A 27,209-nucleotide genomic window follows, 5' to 3' on the forward strand; every position below is an offset into this window, starting at 1 on the left:
CATGATTCTGGGTGAGGTTCTATCAGAATCACTCTAGCACTCACTTTGCCACATTCTCTCTGAGTGTGCATCTGTTGAAACACTGCAGAGACTTCTTCTGGTCTTTCCGTCCTGAGGGTACCTGAATTCAAAGCGGTTTCCGGGGATTCCTATTGTTCAGATGTTAACATCAGCATGCATTTTGTAATACAATTTTGGGAAATGTAGCATCATGAATTGATACATTTGAACTTTTTTTTCATTTACAAAACCCCAGCTTATTCTCTTATATGTGTGAATTATTGCTTGATATACTTTCCCTGGAAATAGCAAGGCATTAGCTTTTCTAGTAAGTTGTTTGGATATGAATATACTAAGCTGAGTTGGTGAAATTAAAGTAAGTATAAAAATAGATCCTGTATTACAAGAAAGTGTCTTCTATGGGAACTGTCTCTTTCTTTCCCTTCCTTCCTTCCTTCCTTCCTTCCTTCCTTCCTTCCTTCCTTCCTTCCTTCCTTTCTTCTTTCTTTCTTTCTTTCTTTCCCTCCCTCACTTCCTCCATTCCTCCCTTTCTTCATTTGTTCTTCCCTCCCTCCCTTCCTCCTCCCTTCCTCCCTCCCTCCCTCCCTCCCTCCCTCTCTTTCTCTCTCTCTCTCTCTTTCTTTCTTTCTTTCTTTCTTTCTTTCTTTCTTTCTTTCTTTCTTTCTTTCTTTCTTTCTTTCTTTCTTTCTTTCTTCTGAGACAGCTGTAGGATGATCAGCACATAATATCAGCTCATCTCCCTGGGTATGCAGGAATAAACACTGGTTAGGGCATGTCAGACTTTGTTCATAAAGTAGAAGGATGATCTGGATTGAACCAGTGAGAGGCACTTGGAGCAGTCTGAGGTCCTTGTCTCTACGTCTTATTCCCAGAGAACTACAGGTCTAGATCAAACAGTAGCCATGAATGTGAGGTGAAGGTGTCACCACTCTTTGGTTCATGAAATCCACCAGTGCTCAGAGCCCCACAATCTGAGAGGTGATATGTGCAACTCCACCCCTGTCTCATCTGCCAACTGCAGAAGGAAATTGAACCCCAGAGAGTTACGCATAAAGATTTGTTTAAAAAAGTAGGGGGAGGTTGGAGGAGGGATTAGGAAAGATTACAGAGGGGGTGAATTTGATCAAAGTACATTACATGCATGTGGAAACACTACAATGAAGAGCCTTTGTATAGTTAATTTATGCTAATTAGGAAAAGAAACTTGATAGAACCCCTTTTGGTTGTGACAGAAGCCAGGTTTAAATCCAGCCTGACTGGTAGCAGAGGCTGGATTCTGAACTCCCACATCTTTTGTCTCTCACTGATGCAGAAACTATAAATAATATTTTAAAAAGCCCTCATGAAAAGTGAGTTCACCTAGCTTCCCCTAGAAACTTTCTCCTAAAATCTTGTTTACAAAAAAAAAAGAGAAAAAAGGCTACCTAAAAGATCCAGATTAAAAATTTGCCCTTTCTTCTCTTCTTCCTATACATCTAGTTTTAGGCAAACAAGAAAAGCTAGGTCCTAAGATTCTGACATCTGGGTGCAAATTGGGTCTCTCCTCTGTGAGGCTTTAGCAAGAAAGGAAACATATGGTCTCTTTCTGAATCCTTTGATGAGCAAAACCCTGCCACATGAGTGAAATGTTCAAAGCAGTTATCAGAAAATTCAGGTACAGAAGAGACTTCGAGATGAAATATAAGTTTTAAAACAAAATGTCACTAGAACCATAGCAGAGATTTTGAGAGCTTTAACAGAGAATGTATTGAATAACATTCATGGAAATAGTGATTCTGACTTCCAGATGTGAGAAAAAAAATGGTTGCAAATAATGTGAAATTTATGGTGTGGTGTGAGTAGGGTATAAAATATCAGATCTAATATAGTTTAAAACCTCCCCCCCTTCTTTAACCAAAACTCAGAACACATTATAAGCTTCTTATATTTTCCTTATTAGCTATGGATTACAGCCACCAAGCAAGGGGTGAGAGCTGGAACATTCTTTTGGTCTGTGTAAGTCATTTTTGTTTTGTCAATGTTTATAAAATTACAGTTTTGATTCAATGTATGAAACATCACTTCAGTATGTAAAAATATCAAACTTTAGAGTGTTTGCTGATTCTTAATAACTTTCTGGGTATTTTTCTGAGGCCATTTCTCTGTCCATCCTCTCATTTCTTTCTGTCTCTCTTCGTCTTTTCTCTGTCTGTCTGTCTGTCTGTCTCTCTCCTTTTTATTTTACTTGTTAAATGAAGGTTTTCTTTTCTTCTATCATCCTTTACTCTCACCCTTCCTCTTTATGGGATTTTTGTTAACTTGCTATCTTGGGAATGTATATTTCTTTAAGATATTTTAATGTTGTAGCTTGGATGATCATTTTCTATCAACACATTACAACATGCCACCTTTATTTTGGTTCACAGATTTAAAAATCAAGTGTGGTTTCAGGTATCTGGGGAGCGGATGGAGTGGTCTAGAGGTTGGAAGTTCCAGACAGGAGATCTGGGTGGGGAAGCTTCCGTTTGCCCCCCCCCATGTTCCCACCAAACAACCACGACTTCCATAATAGCAAGGGACCATTTCTTACCTCTATAGGAGTGATAGGGGATTAGTAGTCACAATTTGAATTTTTACCTTTTAGAAGTGATAGGAGCTTTGTAGTCAAAGTTTATAAGGCTTAATAAAATTGTTAATATAATAATCAATAAAATGGTTAACACACTGATTCTTTTAAAGGCTCCTTAGTAAAGAAAGGAATATGTTTTACCTTTCATGGAGATTTTTATTCCCACCAAGATGTTCTTTCCATCCTTTTCTTTTTTAACTACCTAAAGCTGTTTCCCTGTTCACCTTTTATACTTTAACAAACATCTGACTATTCTCTAATGGCAGTGTGCTTAGAGCAATCACAGGTTCAGATTAATCCAGAATGGAACCATCTATATTCTCCAAATTTAGAAACAAAGGTAGCTTTTTTCAGATTTGAAGGGCTAAGTTGAAATTGGTTGGATGATTTGAAGCTAAGACAGAGTATGCCTTTAACAGTATTTTTTTAAAAAGAGGTTTCTGAGTTGAGAAATAAGCAAAGATATGTTAGAAATGACACTGCTTAATGTAGGCAGTGTGCTGATTTACTAATTTAATCTTACACATTGCCTTTTAACCCTTGAGGGTCACCAATGCTTATATAGAAGGGATTTTTTTCGACCCTCACAACTCATTTTTTTTTTCTGGCAGAATGGAGAGGAGCCAACAGCATAATTAATACTTAGTCCTCACCCTACCCCCTGAAACTGCTGCAAGGCTTCCTTGAAAAGGCCCCAGTGTTCTGGTTTCAAATGACAATTTTCTCCACCCATTTGAATCCCCTTATAAGAAGCTGGCTTTGTGTGCTCCAAAGATGTCAGGAGTTTTGCTTTGCTTCTCAGACTATTATCTCTATATTCTGGAAGCGACTTATATTCATTTAATTTCTTTCTTCTGTCCCCTCTTGGAACTTTTTATAACTTTAAAAAAATGTGTAATCATACTTCCAGTTGGCTAAGAACATCCATGCCTAGGAAATCTACAGAGTAAATGCTGAAAAAAAATTGAAATTTAAAACTAGATCCAAACTCTAGTCTTATATTTTGCAGACCATCATTTTTAGTGTGGTTTTAGATGGCAAGCAAGAATTATATTCTTGTTTTTAAATGACAGTACTTTATTCCAGTCATTTTCAGTGGATGCGCTATAACTTTCTTTACCTGAATTACCCTCAGTTCACATGCAAAGGCTGTGATGCTCAGTTATGAGTGTTTAGATTCAATCTAGTCTGGGTCTGCTGCTCATGAGAGTACTGACCTTGGAAAAGTGATTTAATCACTCGACAAACCAGTGACCTCATTGCAGTACCTTCATCAAAGAGTACTGTAAAACAGAGTTAGTTATTATTTGTTTATTATGGGTATTTATTTTTAAATTATTTATAATTTATTATTTAATATGCTCTTAGGGCACTTGATACACAGAGAACAGCCAATTCATGGTATTTTTTTTAAATTTACATTTCTTTCAACATTGACTAAAGAATGTCTATATATCCTAAGGTAATTTGTTCCCTGTTGTCACTAAATACTTTACCTAGTTCTTCTTTTCCCCCTTTTTCTGAGGACATCTTGATAAGTTTCACATCAGTCAGGTGGTAGACATAGTGATGTGGACTGATTTTTTTTTTTTTTTTTAGCCTGCACCCTGCCTTCCTTGGGTCAAATTTATTTGTGTTGTCTCTAAATAGTATCCGAAGCATTTATGTCTAATGTGCATGTCATTTTAATCTGTGAGATTATTTCATGAAGGTACGTAGGATTCCTAGGAATCTTATTGACTACCTTTTCTAACTCCTCATTTCAAAGATTAGAAAACTAAGACCCTGAGTAGTTTAAAAGTGTTTAAGGGTTCATAGCTAGGGGACACTCAGACCTCCTCTGCATCTTATTACAAAATCCACACACACACACACACACACACACACACACACACACACACACACACACACACACACACACACACACACACACACACTCCACCCCTGCCCACCACCTGCTTATTGTCCACAAGAAGAGGAGAGATATTTCCACATCAGAGTCCTTTTGGTGAAAGTATCTCAAATCTTTTATTTGTGTTTACAAACATACTTGGAATGCAAACACCTGCATAAATGGATCATCTTTGTCGGTCTATAAATCTTGCACATGATGGTAAAAGCGAGCATTTTTCTAAACTCCCTCTATGTACAAGGTATCATAGTAAGCACTTTACATGTATAATCTCTCTTTAATTTTTGCAAGTCTTGTGAGTAGGTGCCATTATTATCATTTTACAGAGGCACAAAATGGGAGACTTGTCAAAGTCTCACTATCCACACCATCTGCAGGACCCAGCATTGATACCCAAGCATCTTGCCTCTGAGCTGATGTCTTTAATTCTCTATTAAGTATTCTGTTCATCAAAGGTGTTAAAGGAAGGGCATTCTGACCTAGAGACAAATTTTATTCACTTGTATTTTCCCATTAGCATTAGGAGTGGGTTCATCAGAGTCCATACTTGAAGCTTAACAAAACCTATCAGCAGCTTTCAAGTAGATAGAGATAGAAGGTTAAAATGAAAAGGCTACAGCATTGTTGGGTTTTTATAAGTTAGGAAAGAATTCAAGATATGCAATTCTAATTATTGTATTCAGATAGAAAGGAATTTCTAAGGCTGGAGAATTAAATTCCAGAAGCAATTAATCTGGCTTTGGTAGGCCTATTCCTAATTCAATAATAGGATATAATAAACAGGGTCATGTTTATTCAGTAACAGTGGAATAAGTCTTCATCAGTACTCACTTCATGGTGAACATGACGCTGTGGTCTTATATTACAGCTCTAGGTGGGAAGGATGCAATGAGAAATCTGCAAGGAGAAAGAGATGGAGCTGGCGTGAGGAGTGGGGTGGAGACGGAGCTTCTGCCAGCTCTAGCTGTATACCACAGCTCCGAGGACTTAGCGTTCTTCTAGCTCTCTTATGTCTAGCAAGAGTAAAGCTATAAAGAGCTCACCCAGCGTCCCCCAATGGTCCTTCTTTACCATCATCAAGCTTGTGTTTGAATTCATTCTAAACTTGTCTGTAATGTCTGATCTTGTGTGGGAGAGCAGAAAAGCATCTTGTGGTTTTTTTTTTTTTTTTTTAAAGAAAGAGTGAACAAAATAGCATAATGAAACCCACCAAAAACTTTTTTAAAAAAAGAGGAAGGAAGAGTAAGAAACATTAAGAAGATTATACTGTTTGGAGAGGCTATATTAGTTAAGCAATATTCACCAGTTTGGTTTAGTATAGAATAGTTCAGTCCTGGGAAAATTTTTCTTTTTTTTAATCGGTCGTGGGGCTTGAACTCTGGGCCTGGGCGCTACCCCTCAGCTCTTCAGCTCAAGGCAAGTGCTCTACTACTTGAGCCACATCGCCACTTTCAGTTTTCTAGTGGTTTATTGGAGATAGCAGGGAATTTCCTGCCCAGGCTGGCTTTGAACTGAGATTCTCAGATCTCAGCCTCCTGAGTAGCTAGGATTACAGGCATGAGCCACCGGTGCCTGGCCAAGATTTTTTTTAATTTTAATTTTTTGCCAGTCCTGTGGCTTGAACTCAGGGTCTGGGCACTATCCCTCAGCTTCTTTTGCTGAAGGCTTACTTTCTACCACTTGAGCCACAATGCCTCTCCTGGCTTTTTCTGCTTCTGGGGAACTGAGGAATCGAACCCAGGGCTTCATGCCTGCTAGGCAAGCACTTGACCACCAAGCCAGATTCCCAACCCTGGAAAGTTTTTTTATTAGATAAATTTTGACTTAGTCATTTGTGCTGTGAAAGCATCATCACATTCAAGAGGACAAACCTATCCATCACATTTATTCATTCATTCATTTTTCTGGAATACATTTGATCCACATACAAGATATACATGTTTTAAATATTGTCATGAAGCCCCTATGTACAATTAATGTATGCTAATAGAAAACAAAAAACATAAAATTTCCCACCAGTATAATATTGCTTGCCCTGGAGTATCCTAATGTCAATCAACCCAGGATGCAGTACTGTTATGGTAGTGCCCATGCCAGGCTTAGGGTAATTATATTCCAACTGAGGAATGAGAATTGAACACAAAAGTCATTGTAGAGGAAGATTATACCCTTTTGTTCAGTCTCATAATTACATGTGCCCGTTCTTGATAGATTTTTATAGAGCTAGAAGAGAATTTCAAGAATACCTTCTTTAACTCATTATTTTATAGAGGAGGAACGTAAAGATTAAGGTTAGATAATTTTTTTAAAGTTATGGGTTTTTGGAGGCAGAATAATATGATCATTATGACTTTTAATAAAATGAGGTATTTTTTTAATTACTAGTCGGTATGCATGCCCCTTAGTTGACTAATTTTATGTTGTCTTTGCCACCAAGCCAGGTAGTGTACTTTTACTGTTCTCTTTATTTTACTGATGAGGGAGCTGAAGCTGAAGGAGGTCAAAGTTTAGAGGTTAACAGACATGACACTGCCAACAAGAGGCAGATTAAGGATGGATGTTCTGTTGTGTCTTCTACAAAGCCATTGGCAGACCCACAAAACCACAGCCATTCTGAAGTCAGGATCCCTTCTGCTTATAGTGGCGCCTCTGATCAACAAGAACAGGTTCTTTATTTTGACCATGAATCAGAATTTCCAGTCTAGTTTTCTCTGGAAGGAGTTGAGCAATCTCCTATATTGCAAATGCAAATAGAAGTTTAAACACTAATTCCAAAGGAGGTTTTTTACTACAATGAAATGAAAACAGATGGTGGTAAATAAAGAGCATTTGGCCAGGGAGCAAAAAGCAAAACTCGTCAAGCCTGAGTTTGTGGAAATGCAACCTAATAACATGCTTTGCTTGTTGTGACCCTGCAGTTCCATCCCACACGAGCGGAGAATATTAACCATCCTGCAGTGGCTGACGCTGCCAGACAATGAGAGGTATTTGTTCTCTCTTCTTTCTTCAGTATATTTCCACCATAGGTTAGAGTTGGGTGAAAAGTTAAATGGACTGTAAAATAGAAGCACAGCCAAGGTTTGGTGTTATGAAAAGTTTGGTGGTTATTAGTCTTAAGCATTGTTTCCCTAAGAAGGCTCTGGTTATTGTGAACCATTTAATTGCATGGATTACTACAACTGGTAATCCTGGCCACTGCAGAAGAGCTGAAGAGACTTTTTGGCTTTAATAAATGAACGATCAGCATTTCAAGGATTGGAGAGCATTACAACTCACTTTCCACCTGAATAAAGATAGTTCTTTCAGGCTGCAGATTTTATGGCCCAGACAAACTATCCCTAGGCTCTGTTGCCTTGAAAAATCAAAAGTCTGAATACATTTTTAAATTTCCTTTTGTGACTTTTGATTCCAGGAAGGGGTACAGGAAGAGTAGAGGTAGTAGACAGAAGGAATGGGCATGGAAAAAGAGAAACTTTCCACGGTAATACCAACAGATGGGAGATTAACTAAACTTGAGGGATTTTTTTTTAATGTGTAGGGATATTTGATATTTTTTTGTTACATGTGGTCTGGTGAGATTCTGAACCTGCCAATTTCTCCATAGGCCTTCAGTCTATGCTTTCTATTCTGAGCAACCGGATTTCTCTGGACACAAATATGGTCCCTTTGGCCCTGAGGTTAGTGATTTATCATCTGTCTGAGGAGAACCTGTGTACCGGGGGACTAACTGATCTGATCTTATTTCAGGATCTGTACAAAGTCTTTGAGAATGTTTGTATCTACGAGGTTGACACACAGTCTAATAATTATAAAGCTAAAAATATATGTAAAAATGGTAAAGGTACTTGTTTCTATTATAGGAACTCCATCTCAGTTTGCTTTGATAAGCAAAACATAGCCTAAATTTGGGATCAATTCAGGGGTGTAAGGGGAGCATGGCAGCCTTGCTGCCATCTGTCCTGAGGTGAAGGATTCAGAGAGGGTGGCATTGGCCATCAGCTAAAAGCAATCACCAGACAAAACCTTCAGTACCAGACTATAAACTCAGTATCAGCCCCCTTAAAATGATGATGCAGTTTGAAGAGATAGATTAGTTAAGCAATAGTCGTCTCTTTGGTTTGGTAAATTTTGATTTAGTCACTTAGCCTCTCAAAGCATTATCACATTCAAGAGCATGAGTCTATCCATCACATGAATTCATTCATTTTCTGTGCAGTGCTGGGGCCTTGTTCTCTCACTTGGCATTCTGGTGCTCTACTACTCGAACCACATCTCTACTTCCCCTTGATGCTTATTAATTGGAGATTAAAAATCTCACTGACTTTCCTTCCCAGACTGACTTCTAATCTCAATCCTCAGATCTCAGTCTCCTGAGTATTTAGGATTGCAGGCTTGAGCCACCAGTACTTGCCTTATCTGTCACTTCTAAAAGTAAAAATAAATCTGTGATGGAGAGAAACATATACTTGGATGAATCCTCTTTGCAGGGCTGTATGACATATTTCTTTTTATTATATGCTCAGCATCATAGTAGAAGACAATCTGTTTGTAAGGTAGGAGCCAATATAACTTCATACTCAGAAGATGTGGAAGTAATGGCTGTATTTCATTATATTTGTCTTTCATCTTGGATGGAAATCTTCCTAGCATTTCAACATAGATCCTTTTAAAATATGATGAAGCCTACCAGTCTTAACTTCTAATTTTAAAAAGTTTTTTTTCACTTTTCTTCCATGACAGGGATAATGGGGTCTATATTAATAAAATAAGATCGTGATTTCAGCTGAGAAATTATTTTAAAAAAAAATCTCTTTCCTGATGGATGCTGTCTCTAATTCTCCAATAACCTATGATAACAATGTTGCCTGAACTCTCCTTTAGCAGAAGGATGAGTTATACACGTTGATAAACGTATCTAGGTATAACTATTTTTGGCTAAATTTTAGCATGTCTAAACAAAGACAATAGATGCGATGGATTCATAAGGATTTCTGAATGCTTTAACATTTAATTCAGTGGTTGGTGATTTTTTTAAGTACTCCAAACCAATAGATATGTGAAACCATTCTTAGTTTGTCTTAAATCACTGAGGTCCTATAAATCCAAGGCTCTTTTCCTCTCCCTTTGATGTTTAACCAGGGTTGCATGATTATGAAACACCAATGATAAAACAAGATAAACATCTGCACACAAGAAACACAAATCTTATTTTGCCAGGAAGAAAACCAAAGCAAGAATGGCTGTTTTATCTTTAGGATGACTCTCTTTGAGATTAATCTTTTAAAGTGAACAAAAGGAACCACATTTTATTAAAATGTAAAAAAAAAAAAAGATCCCCACAGAACACCTAAAGCAGTTCCATGTGCTCTTTGTAAAAGTTCAACTTTGCTAGAATAATAGCTCTTAAGAGATCCTGAGGGGAGACAGAAAAGAAATTGGTATTGGCTTTAGTTTTTTTTTTTTTTAAACTAAAGGCTGGGTGTTGATTCAGATGCATTGTATGCATAAACTGACACTTTGACTTGAAACCCCTTAGCACAACTACATAAAGATCATGATAACAAAACAACAACAAAACTAAAGACTGACACTTGAAAAACTGTGGGGCTGCGCTAGCTGCTCAGAACTTCTGATCCGCAGATTACAATCCTTCCAATAAAAACATTTAAACCTCCTTCAGCCCAGAGAATAAGCGAAGTAGTCCATGAAGAACTATGCTCAAATCACATACAGCATTTTGTTTTCTTTATGACCAAAGTTGGCTTTTAACAACACAGATGAGGTATAATTTGCCTTATACCTTAAGTTATAGGGCTTCATAATAACCGTTTTTTTTTAATCAAGAGCATCTCTAGATTAGCTATTGAAAGTCTATATATATGTTATAATTAAGAAACCATGTTTTAAATAAATACTATACAATGAATAAATGCAGTACAATACAGAGTGCTTTAATGAGTTGTTATACCAGTTTCTATGTTCTGGGATGCTCACTTACTAAAAGTAGTTTTGAATTAAAGGTTGAATTTTCCAAGTTTTATGTTATGTTCTTTTGTGTTGCTGTTGTTGGCTGTTGGGCTTGAACTCAGGGCTTAGAGACTGTTTCTGAGCCTCTTTGTGCTCAAGGCTAACACTCTGCCACTTGAGCCACAATGCCACTTCTGGTTTTTGAGATAATTGGAGAAAAGAGTCTCACAGAGACTCGAAGCCTGGGCTGGCTTCAAACTGGGAGCCTCAGATCTCAGTCTCCTGAGTAGCTAGGATTACAGGCGTGAGCCACCAGCACCCGGTCTTTTATGTTCTTTTTAGTACTAATACTTCTTGCAACAGGAATTTTGTCATATAACTAGCATGTAAATACTCTGAATTTATTTTCAGAGTATTTGTAAAGGAATTTATTTGTAAAGGAATGGATAGCTTCAGATTTCAACTAGTTCTCATCCTGATCTAGAGAACTTTTTTACCCTAAAATCAAACCAAATGAAATAGTTTACTTTTTAAAATATATGTGTGTGGCCATCCTGGGGCCTGGGCACTGTTACTGAGCTTCTTTTGCTCAAAGCTAGCACTCTACCACTTGATCCAAAGCTCCACTTCCAACATTTTTGATAGCTAATTGGAGATAAGCATTTCATGGACTTCCTGCCTGGGCTGGCTTTGAACCATGATCCTCAGATCTCCGCCTCCTGAGTAACTAGGATTACAAGTTGAGCCGCCAGTGCCCAGCTAAAATAATTTATACTATAAAACTAAAGCAAACCAGCAAAACCTGTCTTCTCTCACAGACTAAGTGACTTACATGCATAGATAGCCTACATCATCATGTACTTTCTCTTTATTAACTAAATTAAATTGTTGTGTTACTAATTTAAAATATTCACTCATTTTCATGAAATGGCCAGAAGAGGATGGAAATTGAAGAAAAAATGATGAAGAATCTCCATGATCCTTAACTCGGTGCATTTTATTGTGCAAAAAGATTATACATACGAGGTCAAGGATAAGTCTAAAAACTAGCAACATGTTGTCTTTGACATGTCATGAAAGATAACTTATATCTGAAATTCCACTGAAATGTGTCTAGCATGTTATAGTAAGATGAATACATTTGAAGTTTATGCTTGATTTGCTTAATCTTTGAGTACTTTCTTTTCAGGATGAGTCTCAAAAGTTTTTAAGTGAGATGACCAAATATGGGGCTTCAAGAACTGGTATATAGCTCCTGGTTTCATAGTGTAATGGTGAATGTTCAAAAATATGCTTGCTTTTTATCATTGGCACAATCTTCTCTTTGACTTTCTATGCTTTCTCTGTGACCTCTTGTTCGGCTGTTCTTCTGGGTCCAGAGGCAGAGCTTTGGCTGGCTAGCCCCTATCTTTAGATGGCAAAGAACCCTTCTGAAAAGCAGGGAAATTTCGCCACTTGGTCTCCCATCCTCTTAATAACCTCAGGCTTAAACCTCTAAAATCAGGCTACAGTATGGCTTGTCAGTGAAAATACATGCATTTATAATCTACTGGATGAAAACTCAGTTTGCCTAAACCCTGTTACTTCTGTGCCTCTAACCTGCTGTAATCTGAAAGGCTCGCCCGGGGAGCATTTGGAATGTTGAAGTTTCTTGCAAGTGGCCTAGTGTTTAATGGGCAGATCTGAGCACTAGCAGAATGGACTTGGTGACCATGAAATGGGAAAATTCCTCTTTTTTTTTGCTTTTCTTGCTCATGAAGTTTTGCCTAAAACTAGAAGTATTCAAACCAAACCAAAGTCTATGGGGCTGAGTCTTCTGATGGCTTGGCCGGAGAAAGAGGTTGAGACAGAAACAGAGCAGTCCTTGGCAATTGCTTGCCCTGGAAACAGTGCAACCGCATGGCAGAAATTCCGCATGGCATCCGTCGTGGATGCACTAACATGGTTCTCCTCCTGCCCCTGCCTGCATCCCAATGGCTCTTGGAACAGCCCTACCAAGAGAGGCAGCAGCTAGACAGACAGCAAGGCTTGCTGCTTGAATTCACCTTTGCACCATCAACAAATCAGGGGCGGTGTTATTTATTTATTTATTTTTGTCTCCGGCATTTGGAGTTCTCCAACTCAGTTTTTACATGAGATTTTACCCTCTGGATTTTTCAAAAAACTTATGGCGCCCTCATTCTACCAAATAGAAGGGTGTCAGATAGCAAGGGGACACGTAGGGCCTTTGGTGACTTATGTACCATGATGAAGAGATCCTGATGGCTTTCCACAATATACATTAGAGTTCCTCTGTACTGGAAGGTTCTCTTGTCAGCAAGAAGAGCAGTCTCCTGCTGAAAGACCTAATTTGTGCATGGACCAAGGAGGGATGCATATTATTTATTTTATTCCATCCTTGGTTTTACGTCCTCCCCCCACCATAATCCTTGTCCACAAAGGTGACAGTGCTCTCTGATATATTTGATAATGTGAACAAAGAGCTCTCCTTCAGTTTCTGCAGTAGAACCACCCATACAACTGCTGATGATCAAGGGTCTAGTATTCTGTTTAGTTGTCAGCTAGTAGTCAATACATGGAGTGCTTTTCATAACCTAGGACTAGCCAGAAAAGCAGGAATTACAGAATACAGAACTTCTGTAATGTCACCTCAGTGTAACCACAGCAGGTTTCTTAGCTGCAAGAAGCTCACAGGCCAGGACTCACTTAGAAGGTTTCTCGCTACAGAGATCCTTGAGTATCCTCTCATTCTTGCTGAAAGAACCTTAGCTTTTCAAAGGCTCTGCTGACCCTAGATGGGAAAGTATGAGCTTTATCACATGACCTAGAGGGACAGACGACTTCTGAGTCCAGACATCTCTATCCGCCAGTACAGGAGAGTAGTTATGGTTCACCTCTTACTCCGCCTAAGAGACCTAAGAGGAAAGTTGCCCCTAAGAGGAGACAGGAAAGACCAGTTGCTCCTCCAAAGAAAAGAAGAAGAAAATTACATAGGATGGATCATTATACAGCGGAAACTCGTCAGGACAAAGTAAGTTTTATCTATTGTTCCAAAGCTTTATGGTGGGCAGGTTGGAGTTGAAGATTTCCTTTCCGTACTTTGGTCTGATAAGTACTTTTGGCTAGATAAGTGGTAGAAAAAACTTGCGTGCATTGTCCTTGGCCTGGACTCCAGGAACATCTGGTACTAAAGAGGTTTTATATGATGCGCAAAAATCCTGAACTTCTGGCACAATAGAAAGAAGGAGGTGTTTAATTTCTTTAGGGTTTGTTGACCCACACTAGTATTGGCATTTAGCTTAGAGTGACTCTTAAAAGGCCTACTGGTTTTACTCATAATTTCACACAGAAGCAGTCATGATGGTTTTATTGGTGTTGGTTTTGAGAATAACCCACAGGTAGTGTGGCCACCCTTAAAGCAATGTGGATTAGAACTCAATACAAAGTTGACTTAGGCTAGAGGTCTATACTTTCACAGATTAGAATGGGGCTTGGAGTAGGGACAAGAGAATAAATAGATAAGATCTGGAAAAATAATTAGCAGATAGAGGTGTATATGTTTTCTCCTAATGGCATGGGTCATGTTTACTCTTTCCAGTACTTTCCAAGGCGCCTTTGGTTGTTACTCTTCTTGAGACCTTCAAATGCTTGTGAGCTGGTGCCTTATGAATGTCTGAACTCATCCCTGAGGAGCAGGTTCTCAGTTTTACCTGGTTGTCTTGCTGAGTAATGGAAAAGTCAGTACCGAGAGTTGACATGTGTTATTCATTTTGACTTCTTTGTCTAGACCAGGATATTGTAGGAGAGCATGGTTTTCTCCGAAAATAAATACAACTTAGTTCCACATCTGTTACTTCCTTCTAATGACACTATCTCATTCTGACGTTTTTAAAGTTGTCACTTGCTCCTTGGGATAGAATTTAAAATCTATCTAAAGAAAAAAGAAGTTGCCACCTGATTTCTCTGATGGAATGAATAATCTGAGGTGATGTTAATGGCAGCTAATAGTATGCATCTGAGTAAAAATGATATTCATATCTCTTCTGGTATTAGCTGTGTTGGAGGGATTTCTGTGGTTGTTAGCACAGCTGTAGAACTCATTTCAAGTGCTATCAAGTGTTTGTTCCATTATGAGGTTTGTTCAAATCTTTCCCCTGCACAGTTAGAGAGGAGGTTGAGAAGGGGGTATGTAGATGGGACACTTGTGTTAGAGGCTTCTATTTGAAGAAAGATGAGAGCTGGGTTTTTATTTCTTAAGCTTTGAAAGTTGTTTTTCAGAAAAGTCAGTTTTTGTATTTCATTAGACTTAAATAAGAAGCCTTCCAGAACAAACCCAGTAGTTCATTTTTTTTTAAAGATTCTTATCTCACTCAAAATCAGATGGAAAAATAATTTGAGGACTAGTAGCTGGTTCCTTCCATTCGTAATCTATTGCCCTTAGAAGTTGACAGGTTAAGTTCTTTGGAGTATGGAATGAATCCTGGGCCATCTACGATGTTGTGATTTATGACCCAGTGCAAGGTCACATGATTTGACCCTCGGAACTGCCTTTGATTCACAGAGCTCATCCTCTTACCATAGTCCACAGTCTGATGTGATTTTCCATGGGGAGAAGGCCCTGAAATTCTCTGGTTGACTTCCTGTTTATCCTCACAACTCTCGCTTTTACAGCACGGTGTTACATTTGAGAAAAATAATTTAATTTCCAAATCGGATTTTTTCTTAGTAATACTTGTGATCTTTTTATATCAAAAACTCTTGAAAGGGATTGGATGAGAGATGTTAATGCTTTTGAAAGAATAAAGTACTTACATCTGATTTCCACATATACACAAACTAATGAAGACAGAGTAATCATCCCTAGACAAAGCTCTGCCTCTGGGCCTAAAGTTTTCTTTCCAGAATGCTCTGAGGGTAGAAGATCTGTGGAAACGGAAAGGTAAAAATAAATAAACAAGTAAGTAAAAATGGAAAGCAACAAAAAAAAACCTGAGAGGACAAAGTTGTTCTCTCTTCCAGATGACAAATCCTCTGAGGGAAATTGACAAAACCATGGGCCAATTAATGGATGGGCTGAAACAACTCAAGCTGCATCGGTGTGTAAACGTCATCTTTGTTGGAGATCACGGTAAAGCTGTATTTCTTTCTTTGCTAATAAGATAAATAGATATTTCTGAAAGTATTGAGGACAGGAACCTTTTCCTTCAGAATTCAAGGTTCTGTTCTTTGGTTGTCGTGTGTGTGTGTGTGTGTGTGTGTGTGTGTGTGTGTGTGTGTGTGTATGTCCCCATTCACACATGTGTGTGTGGCTTGGCTGGCATTCTATCACTTGAGCCATATCTCCAGCCCATCTTTTGGCTGGTTATTTTGGAGATGGAATCTCTCAGACTTTCCATCCAAGCTGGGTTTGAATTTTGATTCTCTGGATCTCAGCCTCCTACGTAGCTAGGATTATAGGTGGTAGACACTGACATCTGGATCAAGGTTCTATTCTTTACTTCCTCTTCCCCATCTTCAGGATAAGGAAAAAATAGGTCATGATTCAAAAGTATGAGAGAACTCAAGCTGGAGGCATGGACAGAGTGAAAGTGATAAAGTGAATGTGTAACTCGTGCCGACAAAAAAAAAACAAAACCAAAAACAAGACCAAACAACAACAAAAAAACCTAAAAACCCAAACCAAACAAATGAAAAAAAAGTCCTACCAAGACAAATAAAAACCATCAAGCAAAAAAGCTAACAAATGTATGAGAGAACCTGCAATGACCTGCTGTCTTTGAATTGAAAATAGGGACGCCTATATGGCCGCATTCTTTTCAGGAAAGTCCTTTTTACAGGAAAAAATATGTTCCTTATGTGATGTAGACTATTCCTTTTTGATTAATGACTTCCTCTGTGAATCTAACACATCAGATGATAATCATCCATTCCTCGGAACCATACCTCAAGAGTCCACAGAGTTTGTGTGGTTGAAAAATAAATTTAAATATGATAAGGTGATGGAAACATAGAGTTCTTGTCAAACATATGATGTGTAAGTCAAATGCTTTCTCATAATTTACTGAAGTAATTCAGGGCAAAACCAGAGGGTCTGCTGCACTGCAGAAGACTGAGAATGAGGAAGGAACAACAGCAAATGGCTTTTATTAAAAATAAATGTTTGCGTGTGGTTTAGGCCAACCTAGAACTCTAGAACTTTAATGCCCAGCCTGGCATTAAACTCACAGTCCTGTTGCCTCTTCATACCTCCCGCCCTCCTTCCCTTCTTTCTTTTCCTTCCTTTCTTCCTTTCTTTCTTTCTCTCTCTCTCTCTCTTTCTTTCTTACTTTCTTTCTTTCTTTCTTTCTTTCTCTCTCTCTCTCTCTTTCTTTCCTTTCTTCCTTCCTTCCTCCCTCTCTCTGTCCCTACATCTCTTCGTCTTCTTCTCCCCCCCCTCTTTCTTCTTCTTTTTTTTTTGGAGGGGGTCCGGTTGTGGGGCCTGAAGTCTGGGCCTGGGCGCTGTCCCGCAGCTCTTCAGCTCAAGGCTAGTGCTCTACCACTTGAACCACAGCGCCACTTCTGGCTTTTTTTCTTCTTGCTTATGTGGTGCTGAGGAATCGAACCCAGGGCCTCAGGCATGCAAGGCGAGCGCTCTGCCACTGAGCCACCTTCCCAGCCCCTCTTCTTTCTTTATTGAGAGGCAGGATTTCTTCACATGGATCAGACTCATTTTGAATTTACATCTTTCTGCATCTGACTTCTGTGTTTGGGGATGATACGGTACACTACCATACTTGGCTATGAAATGTATTTTCTGAATCACTTAATAAAGTAGAGGAAACTCATAAGTACTTCTTTTTGAGGTGATGAAGAACATCATGAACATTTTGTGATCATAGAGCTGATATGGCTTCTTAGAGCATTCTTATTTCACGGGCATGTTGACTGATTTTAGTAAGTGCCTGCTGTATTCTGGAACTATACAATTAAAATAATGGTCTTAGAATTTAGGTGGGCTCCGTTCAAGTGCAGTTTGAACGATGCAAAGAATTGATTTTTTGGTAGTTTTGCTCTGCATAACTGGTGAGTCTCCCTAGTCATACCTCCACATCTGGAGTTTTCTGTCCGGAATGTTCCAGAAGATCTAGGAGAAACTAAAAGATAAAGAAAAACCAAGTTGCCCCTGGCAACTAACTTGCTCCTCAGAGGGGACTTTATATTACCCTCTGTAAAATCCAACTCCATGAGTTTGGTTCAGTGGAGAGCTGTAGAGAGGGTGGGGAATGTGGAGGATATGACACGGCTGATTCAATTTAAGCTGCCCAGAAGTGTGGACAGCATTTGCTTATATGGGAGGCAGACATCTAAGAAATCGATGGTGCCAGGGAGTCGCATGCTGAAGCACTAACGATCATGAACAGATTAAAGCACTTGCTCAGTGTGCAGGCGTCTAGGGCCATTTTGTTCCCGCAAGGCACCACATCCCTTTCTTAAACACTGCCATGGCCTTTTCAGAGCTGAGACTTTGAGGTCAATAGGCATTTCAATGGAGCTCTTAAATTATATGATACTTCAGAGCCCTGTATATGTTATGTAGCCTGAGTATGAACTCACTCATCTGTACTACAAGAAGCTATTTCCACCCAGTCAAAGTTGTTGTGGCAGAGAAGTGGGTAGTGATACTGGAGAAGCCATCATCAAACTTCTTTGATGGTGTCTAAAAGTAAGGGAGATTGCTCACCATTGGAGTAGCAGAAGTGCCTGTCTTAGGAATGTAACAATTGGGAGACCTTTCTAGTCTCCCATTCCTAATTATTTGAAGACATTCCTTTCCTGTGATATCATTGTGCTAGAACACAGTAGCTGTTGATTAGTTTAATTTTTCTTCCTGAGAGCTTCCATGTTAAAAGATAAGACCTATATATCCTTTGTTCTATGTTAGAATATGTTTTTCTTGCTCTCCATGCCAAATTATATTTTATAAAAAGTGTAGGGGATATGGATCTAGAATCCTAAGGAATGATAATTCATATTTTACCAGATCTGGGTTACTCTGGATTATAGATGGGTTTTTTGGTTTGTTTTGTGCTGGTCTTAGGACTTGAAGTCAAGGCCTGAGTACTGTCCTTGAGCTCAAGGATAGTGCTCTATCTCTTGAGCCACAGCTTTATCTGGCTTTTTTGGGTAGTTTATTGGAGATAAGTCTCACAGACTTTCCTGTCCCAGTCTGGCTTTGAACCAAGATCCTCATCTCTCACCTCCTGAATATCTAGGATTACAGGCATGAACCACTGGTGCTTAGCTTATAGTTCTTCAGTATAAGACCTTAGGCATTCTTGTCTTCTCTCTTAGAGAATATGCTTATGTCAGATTGTGCTGAATGAACCAGTAGCCAAAGGTGCTATTTCTAAGATCCAAAGTGGATGCTTGAGACTGAGGACAGAACGGAACCTTATATACCAGGCATACCCCAATGCACACATAATTATAATAAAGTCCATTTCTTACCTTTTCTAACTTATCTAATTTATAAATCTAATTTATAAATGAGCAACAACAAATAGTAAAAAAAATCAAACAGTGGTAAGAATATACTATAATAAAAGTTACATGAATGTGGCTGGGTTTCTTTCTTTCTTTCAACTGCCGGGAAGTTGGTAGCACAGCGATTGTGGATACACTAGATATTCTGGGTAGGATGGAGCAGGAGAGCATGCAATTTCATCACACTATTCAGGATGGCAATTTAAAACTTATCAATTGTTTATTTCTAGAATTTCCCATTAGTATTTTTGAACCATTATTGAGCATGGATAACCAAAACTATAGAGAGATTTGGGGTTGAGAGAGGGTAGCTACTGTGTATTAAAATATTAAATCTTCATAGTTCCATGCCATTTTATAAATCCCCAAATGACAATAAAAGCTTCAACTAGCTGCTGTAATCTGTGTTTCTAAGACGAGATTGTTTTGATTTTGATTAGTTTTCACAATAATGATTAAGACATTTTCCTTAATGGAGGGCAGAAAGCAAATTTTGGGGTGGGAGAGGAACATTGGTTGGTTGAAAGAAAAAATCCGTATCTAGACTCTTTCTATGTGCTAGTTGCTAGCTTTCAGTTCTGACTAAATCCATTGTTTATAGTGTGTTTGGAGCATTATTTTGTTATTTCAGTTTGGGTGGTCACTGGAACTGACATTTTTCTTTCTCATTATTTGCTGCCAGTATTGTTTTTTCAATAACATCCAAGACCACCATCAGAGACAGAGTAAGAACTGGTGATTATATACTCAAGATAGGAACTATATGAGAGGGGAAGGAGGAACAGAGAGAGAGAGAGAGAGAGAGATGGAGAGAGGGAGAGAGAGAGCATGCTGAATATGACATTTCGTAAAAGCGATGAAGAGAAGGACGAATTGTATGTTCTAGTTATTTATACCACCTCCAGCTGGGAAGCAATCTGAACAATTTTTGAACAAGTGATCTTTTTCATAACAACTATAAATATTTTCTTCCTTTGTCATGCTGTTCTTGCTCATTAATTTAAAATGATCATTGACATGATACATTTTTCAGCCTCATAGTGCTTATAAGATGATATGGCGGGGCTGGGAAGATGGCTCAGTGGTAAAGTGCTTGCCTTGCATGCCTGAGGCCCTGGGTTCGATTCCTCAGCACCACATAAGCAAAAAGAAAAAAACCAGAAATGGCGCTGTGGCTCAAGTGGTAGAGCGCTAGCCTTGAGCTGAAGAGCTGAGGGACAGCGCCCAGGCCCAGAGTTCAGGCCCCACGACCGGACACCCCCACCCCCACCAAGAAAAAGTTGATATGGCTAAGTCAAAGTCTGGTGAAAGTTGTATAAAGAATTATTCAAAAACTTAAAAGTTGGGCTGGGATGTAGCTCAGGGGCAAAGCGCTTGCCTAGTAAGTGCAACGTCCTGGGTTCGATCCCCAGTACCAAAAAAGAAAAGACAAAAAAAAATACAGTTAACAAAAACCCCTAAAAGTCAAGAAATTAAGTAATATCAAATGTGAAGCTTCCTTCCATGAAGTTGTTAAAAATCAATTAGAGTGATGTGTTGATGTCTTCTTCAAAGTCTATGCAAAGGTTTTATGATTTTAATTTTAATATTGCCTAAAAATACTTATTTTTCCTTCTCTCCATAGGCATGGAAGATGTCACATGTGATCGAACTGAATTCTTGAGCAATTATCTGACTAATGTGGATGATATTACTTTAGTGCCTGGAACTCTGGGAAGAATTCGACCCAAATTTAGCAATAACGCTAAATGTAAGTTATTGCTTCTTAAAATATTAAGTGGTTAGAGTGATAATTACAATGGGAGAGGTACAGGCCTGTTCTCTGAAGCTAAAATACTTGGGTTATAAATCCTAATTGTCCTAATTGCTTAGCCAACTAATCCTGAATAAGTCACTTCAACTCTCAAGTGATCATTTCTTCACCTGAAAAAAACAGACCTGATAAAAGACAGTAGCTACCTCAGAGGATTGTAGTGGAAATTTATGCATATTGTTTAGAGTGGTTGCTGGCAGCGGATAGTATTTATAAACATTTGCTCTTGTTTTTACTGTGTGGAAATTGCACTTAATTCGGGACATGTTTATAACTATAAACTTCTGTTTACAAGAGGAGAATTTTTCACCATCATGTTCAGGCTAGCCCCTTAGTTGAAACTAGAGAGCCTCAAATAGGGTAGGCTAAACTACTTTGGTACCCTGAAAGTTCACTGGAACCTAGGGAAAGAGGGCTTTTCCCTTTTATTCAAGTAATTTGAAACACCCTGGAGGGAAAAATGTCAAGCCCTTAGGGATTGGCAACTCTTCCAAAAGATGAGAAACAAAACAAACAGGAATAATCTTGTCACTTAGGTTTTACATGTTCATGTTATGCTATGCTACTTTTTCATTTCATATACTAAGATTTTTAAGTGCTGCTCACTTTGGTTTTGGGAAGTGCACAGTTTTGAAATATGCTGCATTTCAGAAAAAAAAAAAAAACTTTTTCAGTGGTTTTTAGCCTTGGGAATAAGAGACCATTGACACCAAGCTCAAAGCTTTGGAAAATTAAAGTCCCCCCCCGCACCTCAAATGATGTTCTTGTGTGAACATAAATGGGAAATGTTCCAAGGTCTGCTCCAGGCAACTTTGTGAAATAAACAAAATGTTAGCGTTGCTTTCTTCTTCTTCTTTTTAATTCATGCCCTTTCCTGACCTCTGTGGCGGCTCATCTTTGATCCTCTGGACAGATAGAGGAGACACCATCATTGGCTGTATTCAAATCCTTTGGGTACCACTTGAATTTAGTGTTCACATATCAGAGCACTCCAAGGAAGACTTTATTTCAAAAGGGATTTTTTCTCATCAGTAAATGCAACATACTAAGGGTCGGACAAGCTTTGCTGTGGATCAGTGACCTTGTTACTACTAGTAATGAAATTCTTTGTACTCTATCAAACACCAGGCATATGTGATTTCATTTTGAAAAAGACAGTGGAGTGGGGTGGTGAAGAGCTCAAATAGAAGCTGCATGTGAGAGTTCAAATCCCAGCTCTTGCGGGTAATCACTGGGTAAACATTCTATGCCTCATCAGGAAAATAGGCTTGTTAGGGAAGAGAGATGATGGGTTCTGAATTACATTAGTGTTTAGCATGTAATTGAAGTTACATAACTGTTACTATGGAGATGATGCCTTGGTTCCATCTTTTTTTTTTTTTTTGTCGGTTGTGGGGTTTGAACTCTGGGCCTGGGTGCTGTCCCTGAGCTCTTCAGCTTAAGACTAGCACTCTACCATTTGAGCCACAGCACCACTTCCAGTTTTCTGTTGATTTATTGGAGATTAGAGTCTCAAGAACTTTCCTGCTCAGGCTGGCTTTGAACCACAATCCTCAGATCTCAGCCTCTTGAGTAGCTAGGATTATAGGCGTGAGCCACTGGCACCCAGCTTCCATCATTATTTAGCTGAAGAGAGAGAGAGTGAGAGAGAGAGAGAGAGAGAGAGAGAGAGAGAGAGAGAGGTGGTACTAGGGTTTGAACTCAAGGCCTTGTCTCTCTGTTAGCATTTTTTGCTCCAGGTTAGTGCTCTGTCACTTGAGTCATACCTTCAGCTCTGGTGTTTTACTGGTTAGAGATGAGGGTCTCATAGACTTTTCTGACTGAGCTGGCTTTGAACCAACCACGATCCTCAGATCTCAGCCTCCTGAATAGCTAATACTACAGACATGAGTCACTAGTACCTAGCTTATATATGGTCTTATTTTTAACCTTTCAATAGTCCTGTGTGACATGTATTAATGTCCTCTTTATAGACAACAATTAATAAGTGATTGAGATGAGAGATCTGAACCCAGGCTTGCTGATTTAAAATCACCACCCTTTCTTCATACAAAATATAAAAAGATGAGGACTCTCTCCCTCTCTCTCACACACACAGACAGACACAGACAGACACAGACACAGACACAGACACACACACACACACACACACACACACACACACGAGTATGAGGTTGCCCAAGGATACTCATTTCTCTTCACAATCAAAGAACACAAACTATTCAGTCTGGTCTTTTGGAGGACGGTAGCTTTATGAAGGGAAGAGTGTAGTGGTCCATAGCATGACTTGTTCAGCCAGGTGACGTGGATAGCCCCATGTGAAACGCCCTCACCCCTACCCTCCTCCTGCTTCCTAAAGCTGATTGGCTTTGTGAAAACTCTAATAGCATGTACTACTCACAGTTGATTTGAATGACCAGAAAGAAATGCCGCCAGGGAATGGAATCTATCCAGGTTAGCCATTACCATTGTCATCATCCTTTACTTTCCATCAAAAGTTGCAACCATAATTTAGCCTCCGTTGCAGTAGAATGGAATTTATATCTCAGCTTTGGATCTCATAGAACCAAGACTGTGAAGCTAGTGTTTGGAGCATATTCCAAGGCAACATGAATTTTCAAACACAGTGAACAAATATTTATTAATATTTTTCAACAGATGATAAATTGAGTGCCTACTATGTACCAGGCCATGGGGGAGTCTAGCAGGAAATACAGAGACAAGGCCTGCATCCCAGATGCTTGTGTTCCAGGCAGGCTGTGCTGATGGAAAGCTGCTTTCCTTTTCTGCTGACTCTGTAATGACAGAGTGAAGCAAATTTTTCAAAAACAAAATCCTAACAACCTACAATCTCCTCTTTTCCCCACAATCTCCCCCAACAGAGGACTTGGAGACCATGTAATCCTGTTTATACACAGCCATCATTTACAGAGCTGTGCTTTAAGGGAATTCAGAGTATTAAATTAGCCTTTTTGTGCTATACTGAAAAGGGAGGAACTGTATTCATTTGCACAGGTAATTACACCTAAGATATCACCATGATTCCCAATCAAAAGCTAACTCAATGGCTTAGAAGATTTCATCTTAAAATGGATGATGACTTGTTTCAAGGATGTACAGATAAACAGGATGTCATTGTAAAAAAAAAAGTCCCCAAACAACCAGTTTAGCTCCTGCCATTAAACTGCAGATACAACACTAAATTTGTGCTCCGGAGCACTCATTGCTGAAACATGAAACGAGTTCCCTTAGCATGTTCCTGGTGCTGTAGGAGCAGCATTCTCTTCCAAAAAAAGACCTGGATTTGGCCAGCAAGTTTGCTACAGGATTTCATTATACTTGCTGCACTGCATCTCACTTACTGCAATGTCAATTGAGGTGTTTGAAAGCAAACGTGAAAGCGATAGTCTTTCGGGGAGAGTGGGCAGGAAGCATTGAGTCTTCTGCTACAAAAATGACTTTCCGCAGTGATTATGGTCATGTGTTTTGAAATCTTTCCTCTCTTTCATTCTCTCTTTGCACAGATGACCCCAAAGCCATCATTGCTAATCTTACGGTAAGTGTTGCAAGCTACCAGCCCTCTGCCCCAAGGGCAGCATCCACATGCTCGCCTCCTGTTTGCCTTCTCTGTGGACCCAGTGGAACATTTCCCTCCCGGCCCTGCTGCCCCTTATATTTGGTCAGCTGCAGACTCCCTAAGGGTCTTGGCAATGAGACAAACTAAGATTATATCATCCTCCCATCAGAACTGGGACATAGTTATTCATGATTAATCAAATCTTTACTTTCTCTGGAACAGATCTGCCCCCATCCCATTGCTCCTCCATCCAAGGTAGAAACTTCAAAGGCCTTGAGCACATCACCAGATAAGCCTGCACATGTGTTCTTCTCCCTTCCCACCCCATCCCTCAGTCCTTAACTTGGAGCACTTGGGAAGGTCTTCGGGTTTGATCACCCTCAGTTATGGATTTATAACTGAGAAATGGATCTTAAAATTTCCTTGTTTTCACCTGATAGACTGGAGATAGATTCCTCTCTGAAGTTAGCTAACTCAGTGGGAACCTATTTTCTCCCAGCTAATAGAGAGTATGGGGGCTAATAAATTCCAATTATTTGCTAACTGCCTTTCTGTTTGGCTTAACACTGCCCTCAGCTTTCAAGGGAGAGACTATATGGCTCTCTCTGTTTTATATATGTTTGTGTATTAACTATACAAAATGTGTTTTATTATATTTCCATGCATACATATGGAATATAATACCCGTATTCTGTAATTTTTTTGTACCAGTACTGGAGATTGAACTCAGGGTTTGAGTACTACTATCACTGAGCTTTTGCTGCTGGAGGCAGGTGCTCTACCACTTGAGCCACAGCTCCACTTTCAGCTTTTTGGTAGTTAATTAGGGATAAGAATCTCATAGACTTTCCTGATCTAGCTGGCTTTGAACTATGATCCTCAGATCTCAGCTGCATGAGTAGTCAGGAATACAGGCATGAACCACTGGTGCCTGGCTATATAATGTATTTTTTATTTTTGGTTGGTCATGGGGCTTGAACTCTGGGCCTGGGCACTGTCCCTCAGTTCTTCAGCTCAAGGTAAGAGCTCTAACACTTGAACCACAACACCACCTCCCATTTTCTGAGGGTTAATTGGAGATAAGAGACTCAGATTTTCCTCCCCTAGGCTGGCTTTGAACCACAATCCTCAGATCTCAGCCTCCTGAGTAGCTAGGATTATAGGCGTGAGCCACCTGCGCCCAGCTATATCATGTACTTTTGATCAAATCCACTCTGTTACTCTTTCTTATCCTCCTTTCCCCCTAACTTTTTAAAACAAATTTTAATGTTCTAGGGCTTTCTCTAGTAGAATTTCCATGAAAACACCAATTCTCATTTATATTTTAGTGTAAAAGACCAGACCAGCACTTTAAGCCTTACATGAAACAGCACCTGCCCAAACGTTTGCACTATGCGAATAACCGAAGAATTGAGGATATCCATTTGCTGGTGGAACGCAGGTGGCACATTGCAAGGTAGTGAGGGGATGGGCTGTCCCTGTTTCTCGTCCCAACCAATTCGTTGGCATCTAGAAATACTTTCAGGTTCTTGATCACCATTAAGAGTAATATCAGTTGGAAATGTACTGTTTCATTAAAAAATCTTGTGTCTTTGACAATTAGTGCTGAGACAATGCATCCCTAACGTCTGAGGTCAACATCTTGTATCTCTCTAGTCTTTCAGTGAATTTGTATGTCTATATTTAATGTTTGAATGGACATTCTATCATCTATTTTTATTACTCGAAGTATAACTGAGATCTTTCCCGAATATTCTGTGCTTGTTTGGTTGTTGACACACCTTTGCCTGTGGCAATGTGTATAGAGAGCTAGAGGAAATGTTAATCTTATAACCTCTGTTGTTGGAGACATTTTTTTACATTGCTTTAACTATATCTGATGATTGCCTTCTTTTGAACTACAGTTTTTGCTTTGGAATCTGATATAGGATATGTTTGGGGGATGACGCTGTAGACACTTTCCAAGAATCAATCATCAAAGATTTATTCATCTTCATGACTTGGAAGCAGATCTTATCCACTTACTTTAACATTCTCCTAGCAAAAATGTTGTGAATCTGTTTGAAGCAATAATTGAGCAACTATGTCATGCCCTCTAGCTAGGTACTGAGAGTTTACAAAGGAAGATAAAGAAAAGAGAAGATGCTCTAGGAACTTGTACCAACAGGGAGCACTTAGAAAGACAGCAGGGACCCAAAGCATAAATATCCTTCTGTCCCTTTGTAAGAGAAGATAGAGTTAAACACAGGATTATGAAGACAGACACATGAAGACTGGAAATGATTAGAATCATGGAGAGCAGACATGAGGAATTCTCATAGACATATTGCAGAGAGGTGACAGACAGAGTCCTCTGTGAGACCGTTAATGTATGGGGCAACTAAGAAAGAGGAAATTTGATTCCATTGGCAGGTATATATACAGGTGTATATATATGTATGTATATGTATATTATACACGTATACACATAAACACACAAAATGAGAATTGAGTAAAAACGAAGTGAAAGAACAAATTGGTGTACATCAAATCCAGGCATTTAAATGAGCAGTATCGCTTTTATATTTAACTCCTACATTGTTGAGGTAGTATTTGCTCATCCATCATTATTTCCAGTTCAAGGTATTTTTTTTTAATTTTATTTTATTTGTGAACATACTGTACAGAGGGGTTACAATTACATGGGCAGGATAATGCGTACATTTCTTATCAAGCATTGCAGCCTCCTCCTTTGTTTACCCTTCACATCCCTTCCCAGCCTCCCCCCTCCCCCCCAATCCCAATCCTT

At 39.1% G+C, this 27,209-nt stretch overlaps 1 protein-coding gene across 1 annotated transcript in view; it reads left to right on the forward strand.

Annotated features, from left to right (window-relative positions):
• The window catches only part of Enpp2 (ectonucleotide pyrophosphatase/phosphodiesterase 2), a 77,002-nt gene that overhangs the window by 20,881 nt on the left and 28,912 nt on the right, over positions 1-27,209 (forward strand). Inside the window, exons 9-15 of the mRNA XM_013032231.1 lie at positions 1,961-2,016; positions 7,460-7,525; positions 8,146-8,218; positions 15,528-15,636; positions 20,656-20,781; positions 24,369-24,400; positions 25,750-25,877. Of these exons, the coding sequence (XP_012887685.1) occupies positions 1,961-2,016; positions 7,460-7,525; positions 8,146-8,218; positions 15,528-15,636; positions 20,656-20,781; positions 24,369-24,400; positions 25,750-25,877 (590 nt within the window). The remainder of the gene's footprint in view (positions 1-1,960; positions 2,017-7,459; positions 7,526-8,145; positions 8,219-15,527; positions 15,637-20,655; positions 20,782-24,368; positions 24,401-25,749; positions 25,878-27,209) is intronic.

Source organism: Dipodomys ordii, unplaced genomic scaffold, assembly GCF_000151885.1.
Source record: "Dipodomys ordii isolate 6190 unplaced genomic scaffold, Dord_2.0 Scaffold151, whole genome shotgun sequence".
Classification (NCBI taxonomy): Eukaryota; Metazoa; Chordata; class Mammalia; order Rodentia; family Heteromyidae; genus Dipodomys; species Dipodomys ordii.